Source organism: Leuresthes tenuis, unplaced genomic scaffold (assembly GCF_036924035.1).
Source record: "Leuresthes tenuis unplaced genomic scaffold, fLeuTen1.0.hap1 SCAF_14, whole genome shotgun sequence".
Lineage (NCBI taxonomy): Eukaryota > Metazoa > Chordata > Actinopteri > Atheriniformes > Atherinopsidae > Leuresthes > Leuresthes tenuis.
The window spans coordinates 1,515,719-1,529,504 of record NW_027325368.1 but is presented as its reverse complement, the minus strand read 5'-3'; the positions used below and the strand labels follow the sequence as shown (position 1 = coordinate 1,529,504).

At 44.6% G+C, this 13,786-nt stretch overlaps 1 protein-coding gene across 18 annotated transcripts in view; it reads left to right on the top strand.

The window, feature by feature from the left end:
• LOC140268472 (disks large homolog 1) overlaps positions 1–12,053 on the top strand; it is a 122,338-nt gene extending 110,285 nt beyond the window's left edge. For 16 of the 18 annotated variants that reach the window (XM_072363361.1, XM_072363358.1, XM_072363357.1 and 13 more), the window contains 7 exons: positions 1,448–1,489; positions 4,195–4,245; positions 7,045–7,146; positions 7,220–7,392; positions 9,044–9,153; positions 9,243–9,334; positions 10,006–12,053. In XM_072363361.1, the coding sequence (XP_072219462.1) occupies positions 1,448–1,489; positions 4,195–4,245; positions 7,045–7,146; positions 7,220–7,392; positions 9,044–9,153; positions 9,243–9,334; positions 10,006–10,112 (677 nt within the window). In that variant the 3' untranslated portion in view covers positions 10,113–12,053. The remainder of the gene's footprint in view (positions 1–1,447; positions 1,490–4,194; positions 4,246–7,044; positions 7,147–7,219; positions 7,393–9,043; positions 9,154–9,242; positions 9,335–10,005) is intronic. The other 2 variants (XM_072363362.1, XM_072363371.1) reach the window with 1 other exon arrangement.
• Positions 12,054–13,786: the final 1,733 nt, after the last annotated feature.

Genomic DNA, 13,786 nt, shown 5'->3' with positions numbered 1-13,786 from the left:
CAGAAAGTCGATGTTCAGAATAAGTTGAAAAGAAGAGTCTGTGTTTTTATGGCTTCAGAGCAGAGAAACACTGTAACTGACTCGGATGTTAGATTAGTTTAAGATTTAAATCAGATTTAAATCAGATGTTGAGGTTGGTTCCTGGTGGACACAGGCAAACATCTTCCTCCTTCCTCCTCCTCATCAGACATTCATGGATCCTTCAGACCGGAGCTCTTCACCTTCATCACTCTCATATGTCACAATGTTTTTCTGTTTCTCTGCTGATTTTAGCTCCAACTCAGCCTTTAATGTCTGAAAACTATCAGAAACATTTCGCTCATGTCGACAGACGTCGGCTCAGAGTTCAGAAAAAGACGGCTGGACGTTTGCTGCTGATTTCATTTAGTTCCTGACAGAGTAAACAGGCTCAGTTTGAGGCTCAGTTCTGTTTAAAGTGTTGATTCACAGAGAGCTGAAACTTCCCTGGATGGAGGCTGACTGTTTGTGAAAAGTATTCTTTCCACTTATTTAAGTAGCGGCGTACCACAGGGCTCTGTACGAGGGCCCCTGCCTGTATCCGGTGGGAGTGAAGGTACATTTGAGGAGCAAATTTATTCTCCCAGCAGCTCAGAGTCAGAACTACAGATGAACCCGTTATTCTGCCGGCTTCTGTCCACCTTCAGCTACAAACACTCAAACTTAAACATAAATCGTCTTAGAAATCGCTTTGGCTGCAGGAGGAGAAGCTGAGTCACGACTTCCTTCAGTGACCTGAGCTCAGAAGTCCATCAGAACCTATATTTGGCACATCGGTCCGTTGGTGCCTGGCTGCAGATCAGTGGAGCGCAGCAGCGTTGTGTAACAGCCACATGAATCTATGTGCTTCTGGCTCGTTTTTAAGTGCAGAGACTTTAGCTCCCGGGCCTGAAACTGACTTAGAAAGCCAGAGGCTGAGATACCACAGTTCATTTGGTTTTCAGCCCCACATCACGCTGTTTTTGACGCGTTTGTGGGCGTTTGATGGCGTCTGTGTGGCCTTGCCAACAGACTGATGTGCAGGGCTCAGAGTTGTTTCTGTGGTGTTAAAGTTAAGGAGCAAAATGTTTCCCTGCTTCAACGCACCTGATTCAGATCGATGCCTCATTAGCTGGTTTGTGCAGAACTTCAGTTCAGATTTAATCTGAATGAGGGAAACGTCTCCAGCCTGCAGGACAGCGGCTTTAGTGTGACTTTAACCCATTTAGTCGAGCTCACATTAACAGATAAAACCAGGATTTTATTTCCCTTTCTGAGTCAAACAGCTGATTGATTCTGTTGATTTGACCCTTAAAGGTTAGTTATCTGTATTTTAAACACAGAGAAGTGTTTGTTTCTGTGATGAATGCTGCCGGCTCGGAGCAAAGCATTGTGGGAAGGCGATGCTGCCGACTGACACGGTCTGTATTGTGTTTTGTTGTGATTCCAGAACATGTGACATCAAACGCCAGTGATAGCGAAAGCAGCTACCGTAAGTGTGACGCTGCCTGCTTCGCTCAGTTGCTCACTAACGGTCACCCGCTAACAGCTAACGCCCCCCCCCCCCCATGTTGTAATGAGCACGGCCTGCTGATTGGCTGATAACAGCATGACCTCACACACTCAGATTAAGTCCCCGCTGACAGCATGGCGCTCTGTTCGGGCTGTTTGCATGAAAGCTGGAAGACGTGAAGCTCAGAGTGCAGCTTCAGAACCGTGTCCATGCATTATTTTAGAGGCTCACAGCAGCAGATGTGATGAAACACGCAAAGAAAAGAAAATACCGTCAGTCTGACTTTCAACATGTTAATATAACTGTAAACATTTTAATCTAACTTTAAACGTGTAAATCTAACGTTAAACACGTTAATATACCTTTGAACACGTTAATATACCTTTGAACACGTTAATCTAACGTTAAACACGTTAATATACCTTTGAACACGTTAATATACCTTTGAACACGTTAATCTAACTTTGAACACGTTAATCTAACTTTGAACACGTTAATCTAACTTTGAACACGTTAATCTAACTTTAAACACGTTAATCTAACGTTAAACACGTTAATCTAACTTTGAACATGTTAATCTAACTTTGAACATGTTAATCTAACGTTAAACATGTTAATCTAACTTTGAACACGTTAATCTAACTTTAAACACGTTAATCTAACTTTGAACAGGTTAATCTAACTTTGAACGCGTTAATCTAACGTTAAACGCGTTAATCTAACGTTAAACACGTTAATCTAACTTTGAACACGTTAATCTAACTTTGAACACGTTAATCTAACTTTGAACACGTTAATCTAATTTTGAACACGATAATTTAACTTTGAACACGTTAATCTAACATTAAACACGTTAATCTAACGTTGAACATGTTAATCTATCTTTGAACACGTTAATCTATCTTTGAACACGTTAATCTAACTTTGAACGTGTTAATCTAACTTTGAACGTGTTAATCTACCTTTGAACACGTTAATCTAACGTTAAACACGTTAATCTAACGTTAAACACGTTAATCTAACGTTAAACACGTTAATCTAACTTTGAACACGTTAATCTAACTTTGAACACGTTAATCTAACTTTGAACACGTTAATCTAACTTTGAACACGTTAATCTAACTTTAAACACGTTAATCTAACTTTAAACACGTTAATCTAACTTTAAACACGTTAATCTAACGTTAAACACGTTAATCTAACTTTGAACACGTTAATCTAACGTTAAACACGTTAATCTAACTTTGAACACGTTAATCTAACTTTAAACACGTTAATCTAACTTTGAACACGTTAATCTAACTTTGAACACGTTAATCTAACATTAAACAGGTTAATCTAACTTTGAACGCGTTAATCTAACGTTAAACGCGTTAATCTAACGTTAAACGCGTTAATCTAACGTTAAACGCGTTAATCTAACGTTAAACACGTTAATCTAACTTTGAACACGTTAATCTAACTTTGAACACGTTAATCTAACGTTAAACACGTTAATCTAACTTTGAACACGTTAATCTAACATTAAACACGTTAATCTAACATTGAACACGTTAATCTAACGTTAATCTAACATTAAACACGTTAATCTAACTTTGAACACGTTAATCTAACTTTGAACACGTTAATCTAACGTTAAACACGTTAATCTAACGTTAAACACGTTAATCTAACTTTAAAACTAAAGCACAGGTTCAGGATTCGGTCTGCAAAGCTTCATACAAGCAGTGACACGTCAGAAATTCATGTGAAAGATACTTCAAAAGTTGAATATTCATAAAACCTTTAAAGTTTTAATGTGACACTGTTCACTAACTATTGTCATTACAGAGGAGGTTCAGGCAGGTCTTAATGGTCTATTTCCAGACTGTTTTGAGGTAACTGGTTTAAGCAACGTTGAAGTTTGGATCATCAACTTAATGCTGCTAAAGCTGCCTCTAAAAGCTGTTCTATCAGGGGGTTCACTTAGTTTTTTCAATAAGTTCAATAAATAGTGTGTTCGCTTCAGGTTTTATGAACCGCCTTTTAACACCCGGTGAGGAGCAGATTATTTCTGTTCTGTCCTGAAACTGTGAGTTTAGGATTGAAACAGGGTGTTCTTTCTTGGTAACATGACCTGCCGTTTGCTTTGCATGTGTACATACTTATAGAGGACCTGCAGGTAGATTTCATAGCCAGGCCGATAACATCCCAACGAATGAGGGGAAAAAAGCTTAAAACCATGAAAACGAGTCATTTAAAATGATTTAAATGCTCTGGTTCCACAGCTCGGTCAGAAACAGAACGTCTCTGTTCTACAACTGGATCGGAGCTGGTTAAAAACTGCAGTTTCACCCCAAAACTACAACAAATCTATGAAATTTAAGGTTTAAGACATGAAAGAAACTTAGTTTAACACCAGTTACCTTGAACCAGTCGGATTGTGCTGCATGCAACAAAAACCCAGAAAGTGTCTTTTAAATGAGCTTTAACTGGTACCAACAGAGGAGGAACCACAGCTGACTCCAGCCTCCAGTTCTATATTATATCAGTAAATCTGCTCTCTGTGCCTCTCACTAACCTCGGTAAATGAAGATCAGCTGCTCTTCTCATCCTTCACCCTCCCTCCAGCCATCCTCCTCCCAGCCTTCATCCCTCTCTCCTCCTCATCCTCAGCTGTTAAACTGACGTCTTTGTGTTTTCAGGTGGGCAGGAGGAGTACGTTCTGTCGTATGAACCCGTCGTTCAGCACGAAGGTGAGAACTTTAACGTCTTCTGGTTCTTTAATCGGGTTTCTGCCACTGAACAGGACATGTTGCATAGAAAGTTTAAACAAAATGACCTCTTTATGCCTTTATTCAGCCTCCACTAGAGGGTAAAGTAAAAGTAGAACAGAGAAGGAACAGGGAACAGAACAGAGATAGAACAGGGGACAGAAAAAAGATAGAACAGGGGACAGAAAAGAGATAGAACAGGGAACCGAACAGGGATAGAACAGGGGACAGAACAGAGATAGAACAGGGAACAGAACAGAGATAGAACGGGGAACAGAACAGAGATAGAACAGGGAACAGAACAGGGAACAGAACAGGGAACAGAACAGAGATAGAACGGGGAACAGAACAGAGATAGAACGGGGAACAGAACAGAGATAGAACGGGGAACAGAACAGAGATAGAACGGGGAACAGAACAGAGATAGAACGGGGAACAGAACAGAGATAGAACGGGGAACAGAACAGGGATAGAACGGGGAACAGAACAGAGATAGAACGGGGAACAGAACAGAGATAGAACAGGGAACAGAACGGGGAACAGAACAGAGATAGAACGGGGAACAGAACAGAGATAGAACAGGGAACAGAACGGGGAACAGAACAGAGATAGAACGGGGAACAGAACAGAGATAGAACAGAGATAGAACGGGGAACAGAACAGAGATAGAACGGGGAATCGAACAGGGATAGAACGGGGAACCGAACAGAGATAGAACGGGGAACCGAACAGGGATAGAACGGGGAACAGAACAGAGATAGAACGGGGAACAGAACAGGGATAGAACGGGGAACCGAACAGGGATAGAACGGGGAACCGAACAGGGATAGAACGGGGAACCGAACAGGGATAGAACGGGGAACAGAACAGAGATAGAACGGGGAACAGAACAGAGATAGAACGGGGAACAGAACAGAGATAGAACGAGGAACAGAACAGAGATAGAACGAGGAACAGAACAGAGATAGAACGGGGAACAGAACAGAGATAGAACGGGGAACAGAACAGAGATAGAACGGGGAACAGAACAGAGATAGAACGGGGAACAGAACAGAGATAGAACGGGGAACAGAACAGAGATAGAACGAGGAACAGAACAGAGATAGAACGGGGAACAGAACAGGGATAGAACGGGGAACAGAACAGAGATAGAACGGGGAACAGAACAGAGATAGAACGGGGAACAGAACAGAGATAGAACGGGGAACAGAACAGAGATAGAACGGGGAACAGAACAGAGATAGAACGGGGAACAGAACAGAGATAGAACGGGGAACAGAACAGAGATAGAACGGGGAACAGAACAGAGATAGAACGGGGAACAGAACAGAGATAGAACGAGGAACAGAACAGAGATAGAACGGGGAACAGAACAGGGATAGAACGGGGAACAGAACAGGGAACAGAACAGAGATAGAACGGGGAACAGAACAGAGATAGAACGGGGAACAGAACAGGGATAGAACGGGGAACAGAACAGAGATAGAACGGGGAACAGAACAGAGATAGAACGGGGAACAGAACAGAGATAGAACGGGGAACAGAACAGAGATAGAACGGGGAACAGAACAGAGATAGAACGAGGAACAGAACAGAGATAGAACGAGGAACAGAACAGAGATAGAACGGGGAACAGAACAGAGATAGAACGGGGAACAGAACAGAGATAGAACGGGGAACAGAACAGAGATAGAACGGGGAACAGAACAGAGATAGAACGGGGAACAGAACGGGGAACAGAACAGAGATAGAACGGGGAACAGAACAGAGATAGAACGGGGAACAGAACAGAGATAGAACGGGGAACAGAACAGAGATAGAACGGGGAACAGAACAGAGATAGAACGGGGAACCGAACAGAGATAGAACGGGGAACAGAACAGAGATAGAACGGGGAACAGAACAGAGATAGAACGGGGAACAGAACAGAGATAGAACGGGGAACCGAACAGAGATAGAACGGGGAACAGAACAGAGATAGAACGGGGAACAGAACAGAGATAGAACGAGGAACAGAACAGAGATAGAACGAGGAACAGAACAGAGATAGAACGGGGAACAGAACAGAGATAGAACGGGGAACAGAACAGAGATAGAACGGGGAACAGAACAGAGATAGAACGGGGAACAGAACAGAGATAGAACGGGGAACAGAACGGGGAACAGAACAGAGATAGAACGGGGAACAGAACAGAGATAGAACGGGGAACAGAACAGGGAACAGAACAGAGATAGAACGGGGAACAGAACAGAGATAGAACAGAGATAGAACAGGGATAGAACGGGGAACCGAACAGAGATAGAACGGGGAACCGAACAGGGATAGAACGGGGAACAGAACAGAGATAGAACGGGGAACAGAACAGGGATAGAACGGGGAACCGAACAGGGATAGAACGGGGAACCGAACAGGGATAGAACGGGGAACAGAACAGAGATAGAACGGGGAACAGAACAGAGATAGAACGAGGAACCGAACAGGGATAGAACGGGGAACAGAACAGAGATAGAACGGGGAACAGAACAGAGATAGAACGGGGAACAGAACAGGAACCAGCCTGAAACCAGTAGAAGAACCTAATTAGTTTCAGGTTTGGAGCAGAGCTCCTCAGCCGGGGCTTTGATGGCCTCGTCACACATTATAGACGAGTTAAAGATGCAGTTCTTTAGGGGAGGGGCTTTAAATGATGTTCCATCACGGTGTTCTGCTGTTGCTGGCAGCATCACGGGGTAAAAGAGCAATGGAACCATGTTTCTATGAGTCTCCGTCCTCTCCAACAGTGAACTACACCCGACCCGTCATCATCCTCGGCCCCATGAAGGATCGGATCAACGACGACCTGATCTCAGAGTTCCCCGACAAGTTCGGTTCCTGCGTCCCACGTAGGTCCAGTAAACACATTCAGATGGTTCCTGTCCCGTTTGGTGTGGCTCTGAACGTTCTCCCTCCCCTCAGATACGACCCGACCGAAGCGCGACTACGAGGTGGACGGCAGGGATTATCACTTCATGGTTTCCAGAGAGCAGATGGAGAAGGACATCCAGGAACACAAGTTCATCGAGGCGGGCCAGTACAACAGCCACCTGTACGGAACCAGCGTGCAGTCGGTCCGAGAGGTGGCCGAGAAGGTAGAGCACCAGCTGCCTCACCGCGCCTCTCAGATCAGCTGACGCCATAATTCCTCCATCACTTATGAGGCTTTTCTCTGATCCTCTGTTCGGCCTCAGCTGCTAACATGAAGAACTGTGGCTTTATGGGATGTATTTAGTGTCTGTAACAGCTCCGATGCTGCGTTCACTGACAGGCGTCCGATGCTGCGTTCACTGACAGGCGCTGCGTTCACTGACAGGCGTCTGATGCCGCGTTCGCTGACGGGCGCCTGATGCCGCGTTCGCTGACGGGCGCCTGATGCCGCGTTCGCTGACGGGCGCCTGATGCCGCGTTCACTGACGGGCGCTGCGTTCACTGACAGGCGTCCGATGCTGCGTTCACTGACAGGCGTCCGATGCTGCGTTCACTGACAGGCGCTGCGTTCACTGACAGGCGTCCGATGCTGCGTTCACTGACAGGCGTCCGATGCTGCGTTCACTGACAGGCGCTGCGTTCACTGACAGGCGTCCGATGCTGCGTTCACTGACAGGCGTCCGATGCTGCGTTCACTGACAGGCGCTGCGTTCACTGACAGGCGCTGCGTTCACTGACAGGCGCTGCGTTCACTAACAGGCGCTGCGTTCACTGACAGGCGTCCGATGCTGCGTTCACTGACAGGCGTCCGATGCTGCGTTCACTAACAGGCGCTGCGTTCACTGACAGGCGTCCGATGCTGCGTTCACTGACAGGCGTCCGATGCTGCGTTCACTGACAGGCGCTGCGTTCACTGACAGGCGTCTGATGCCGCGTTCACTGACGGGCGCCTGATGCCGCGTTCGCTGACGGGCGCCTGATGCCGCGTTCGCTGACGGGCGCCTGATGCCGCGTTCACTGACGGGCGCCTGATGCCGCGTTCGCTGACGGGCGCCTGATGCCGCGTTCACTGACGGGCGCCTGATGCCGCGTTCACTGACGGGCGTCCGATGCCGCGTTCACTGACGGGCGTCCGATGCCGCGTTCACTGACAGGCGTCTGATGCCGCGTTCACTGACGGGCGTCCGATGCCGCGTTCACTGACGGGCGTCCGATGCCGCGTTCGCTGACGGGCGCCCGATGCTGCGTTCACTGACAGGCGCCCGATGCTGCGTTCACTGACGGGCGTCCGATGCCGCGTTCACTGACAGGCGCCCGATGCCGCGTTCACTGACGGGCGCCTGATGCCGCGTTCACTGACAGGCGCCCGATGCTGCGTTCACTGACAGGCGCCTGATGGTAGATTAGCCCGTTCATTTCTGCAGTTAAGTTACCTGTAAAACTAAAGATGAGATTCAATGTGAAAACAGAAGTTTAAATTCCTGCGTTCTGGCGTACAGTGAATGCAGCACCACCTGGAGTTGAAGTTGGGTGGAGATCCAGACGGAGGAGGTTGGATAACTCAGTAAAATGACTTAAATTTCTCCTGAAACAGAGCAGCAGTGTTTGAGTTTTGGGGGAATTCAGACCCTTTAATTTCCCTTTAAGAAGCAGAACAAAGTTTGAGAGAAAAAATGAGCTTTTATGGATTTTTCTTGTTTTTGCTGAGGTCTGACAGATGTTAAATCCTGAAAGAATTCATATAAATAACCCAAACTGAGAGTCTGACCTGACTGACGAGGGCTCAGAGCGCTGATGAAGCTGTGCTGCTTTCAGGGGAAACACTGCATTCTGGACGTGTCGGGAAACGCCATCAAGAGACTGCAGCTGGCCCAGCTTCACCCCATCGCCATCTTCATCAAACCCAAATCCGTGGAGAACATCATGTGAGTCAGAGGCTGGAGGTGTTTCTCTGTGACTCGTCCAGCCTGAGGCGTCCGTAACCTCCTCTGCTCGTCTGGCTTTCTTCCTGCAGGGAGATGAACAAGCGTCTGACGGAGGAACAGGGCCGGAAAACCTTCGACCGAGCCGCCAAGCTGGAGCAGGAGTTCACCGAACATTTCACAGGTGAGACTAAAATAAGGATGATCCAGTTAAACCTGGCCCTACGCTGCCCCTGCTGGTCACCGGCAGACTGCAGCTCGTTTCTGAGTGGATTAAAACCCGTAAGCAAGCAAAGTCCTGGCCTTAGTCGGCCATTTTCTTGAGTATAATTTGGAGCCGCGATTGAACTAACGGGCAGCTCAGCTGATGAAGAAGAAACTGATTTTAATAAAGTTGTTTGAATGGGTTCAACTGGAACGGGGATGTAAACAGTTTGTCGGGTAAAACTTTCTGATCCGTTCTCATTAACAGGTAAAAATCAACATATTTTGAGGAATATTTGTTGGAAAATGACTGTAATATATATATATATATATATATATCAATATCTGTAAACTCGCCCCAGTTTTTGTGGCTGATGGATCTTTTAACGCTTTAACCTTTCACCCCGACGGTTGTGTGACGGAGGAGCAGCAAACTGAGCTGTGGTTTCATAAAGAGGGGCAACATCTGCCCCCTGCTGGCCAGATGTTGCAGCTGCAGAATGCAGCAGCAGCTCAGGAACCGACAGGAGGATATAAATGTATATAAACCTGTAGTTTGGGTCTGTTTTCAGTTCTTTGGCGAATGTTTTCAGGAGAAAGATGTTGTGATGGTTTGAGGATGGTGGGTTCAGTGTGTTGTTGTGTCTTCAGCCATCGTTCAGGGCGACACTCTGGAGGAGATCTACGATCAGGTGAAGCAGATCATCGAGGAGCAGTCGGGTCCGTTCATCTGGGTTCTGTCCAAGGAGAAGTTATGAAGATCAGCTCCATGGCTCCTCCTCTTCCTCCCTTCACATCCACTTTAAGAGAAGAAGAAGAAGAATCGACCTGCGGGCGGCGGCCTCATCCCTCCATCCTGGCAGCTGGGCAGAAGGTCGTATGATGTAGGTTTTTTTTTTTTGTCCGGTTCGGACTTCATCATCGGGTTTCCTGACCAGCAGAGCAAAGCACACAGGAAGTGACATCACAGGAAGTGACATCACACGGTACAGCTCCTTAATGTTTAAGGAAGGAGAACTTCAGAGAAGAAGAAGAAGAGTTCGGGTGGAAGAAACGTACGACGCAGATTTTATCCTTTGTTTTTTGTTTGTGGGTTAATTCTTTTGTTTTGTAAAGTAAGCAGGTGGGCGGAGTCTCATTCTCAGGCAGCGTCTGTCGGTCCGGAGGAGGCGGAGACACAAAAAGCAAAACTTTGCACGTTTGAGCTTTAACAGCATGTCAGTTAATCCCCGTTTATTTCCCATCAGCCCCGTCACCTCAGCGTCTGACATCACAGCTTCTTTCACCATGTTTTTCTTTTCATTTTTTACTTGATTCACTTTCAGTTTCTTTGGTTTTTTGCTCCTCGCTGCTGTCGGACGTTCGTCAGGACGCCGCCGCCGGGTTCAGCTCTGCTGCCAGAGGGCGCCGAGCAGCGCCACGTGGTTTTATAAGGAAAAAACGTTTTAATTTCACCGTTATAAAGAAAAAACGTTTTAATTTCACCTTCAGAGAGATGGAAAAGAACAAAGTTTGATTCCCCATTAAAGTGGATCAGTTAGTTCACATCATTGATTATTGATCAGCTTCTTTCACTGAAAAATCTGAATTAGACGTTGAATATTTTTGCTCTGAATGATTTTTACATTTTAATTTTTTACAGACCAAAAAACAGATTTTAAAAATTTAATTTTAACCAAAAAAAAAAAGTAAAAATCTGGAACAAAACTAAGAAGTTTATTTTATTATTTTCATACAAAAAACCATCAAAGTATATTTGCTGTAATATTAAATATATGAATATTTTGTAATTATGATAAAACGTCTTTATTTTTCCCAACATAAATCCTGCAGAATCAAATAATTCTCATGAATTCAGATTTAATTATATTTTTAATGTAGAAAATTAAACAAAAATATATGAAAAATGTGTGAAATTCAACAGAATTAAAGTAGAGGAATATTTTTTTAGGAGTAAAGATAAAGTTTTGTGGTCATTTGGAAACATTTAATCTAAGTTAAAAAATGTTCTTTAATCAAAGCTAAAAAAAATTTATTTAATCAAAGTTAAAAAAAAAACGTTCTTTTATGGAAGTTAAAAACGTTTTTTTATCAACTTAATTTTCTGAACTGATTTCGTTGCAGCTACGAATGATGACGACGTTGTCATGGAAACCAATCGGTTTCAGATCAAAGAAGCAAAAAATTCTCTAAAATCTTCGCCGTAACGTCTGAATTAAATCACAAAAATCGGCGCTTTTCCCAAACTGCTGGAACTTCCTGCTTCCTTGGGGTCGAGTTGTCCGAAGCGGCGCCCTCTGCAACACGAGCGGAACCCCGGCAGTCGTCTCCGTGGCGTCCGGCGGCGGCGTCAGTGTCTTACCACGGCAACGATGTTGATCGTATGTTTGTGTGGCCGAACCTGGGAGACGAGCTGCCACCTCCAGGTGTGTCGAAACACGCAGACGATTATTGTACAATGAGATTTTGACAGATATTTAACCCTCGGTAAACTGCCTATTTTGTTATAATAAAAGTCTATATTGAACTTTACTTAAGCACTACTACTACGGGAATTATTTTCTTTCATTGTTAATCATGTATGAATAGAAAAGTATAAAGATGTTTGAATATATATTTTTCTTTTTCTTTGATCACCACCTCCTCTGTCTTTTAATTTTCTTTTTTAAGCATAATAAAAACTTAACAAGAAAACACAACAGATGTTTGGCTGTTCTTTCTATTGATTAAGGTTGAATTGATCATTATTGATCAGTTATTCAGAGCATTCAGAGGCAGCTGCCAACCGATTGGGACTGTGCCAGTCTGTAAAACACATGGTGAATTTGTTTATTAACAGGGATCTCCTCTCAGGTTTAGTCGAAGCTGTTGTCGCTCAGACAACAGATGTTTGGCTGTTCTTTCTATTGATTAAGGTTGAATTGATCATTATTGATCAGTTAAGTGTGGAGTCACCGTGTTTCCTCTCAAACAGCTTCTCATGGTTTGATGCTTTACTTTGTCACAGGATTGAGTAAAAACATGGATTAAAGATTTAATAAAAATAGAAACTGGACTTTAACAATCAGCAGGATTATTTTTCCATGTTTTCCTCAGCTTCAGTGTCAGGACTTTATGTCGTAATCCTGCAGGAGTCCTTTTCTCAAAGTAACAAACTGTTTTATCACCAAAGAAAATAGCAACGTAAAGAACTGTGAAACAGAACAGGAAAGCTTGAAGTGTGACGTCACGGTGGCGTGCCTTATATAGCGGCCTTATATATATAAGTAGTTCAGAGGTGTCGCTGCTACATTAAGGTTATGCTAACTACAACGATGAAGGTGGAGAAGACGAAGCCCCCGTCAGTCAGAGCTGTTCTGTCATTAATGGTCATCATTCTGACCTCTGCCTCCATAACAGCTGATGAGCAGAAGTTTCAGCAGGTGTGTCATCACCATTATAGTCTGATATAGAACGCACTTTTCTGCAGCTGCTGAGTCTTTGGCGACACTTAGAGATGTTTGGAAACTGATGAACAATCAACACTCATGTGTCTGCAGTTACAGAGTGGATATAAAAGCATGCAGAGTGTTGTAGTGATGCTATTAAAAACAACGGCTGCTTTAGTGGTTTTTATCAGACTGTAAATGGTGCAATAAGGAGAGAGCGTGTGTTCAGAGACTGAGAGGATCTGCTGGCACAGGATGACAACCGGCTCATCAGCCGTTTTGAGGGCAAACCTGGAACTGTGCAGAGCTGCAGCCGGTGTTGGAGCAACACAGCGAGGAGCCGTGCGCTGCTCGTGCCACAGCTGACGTGCACGCCTGGGGCATTCAGAGGCAGCTGCCAACCGATTGGGACTGTGCCAGCCTGTAAAACACATGGTGAATTTGTTTATTAACAGGGATCTCCTCTCAGGTTTAGTCGAAGCTGTTGTCGCTCAGATGTACGAACTATTTGTTTTAAGAAAGGATAAAAAGGCTGAAAGGCCCATCTAATCAGTCTCTGCACCTCTGAAAGTTCTGTTGCTCCTTCTTGAGCTTCTACTATCAAATCAGAATCGATCATCGCAGGAAAACTATCCTCCTTCATACAAGAGGAAAGATGATGCCTTTTATTCCCTTTGCCTCATCGATAACCAAAGAGGTGAGTAGGGACAAAAACGCACCCGGGATCACTGCTGGTGCTCGTCTGAATCCTTTCCCACGTTCTTCTCACCTTCTCATCATGTGAGATCAGTGAACTAACGAGAGTAAGGTAATCGTAACATGTTCTTATCAACATTAGTTAAGTTTGAGACTGTAAAACCTAAAGATATGTGACCAGGTCTGATGAGAAGAACCTCAAACTGATAAGTTAAAAGAAAGCTTTTAAGCTTTCATAGGTTCTGATTTTCCATTAAATCATTCAAACAATCACCTGTTGAGAAATGAGTTGACTTTGTGGAACCTTG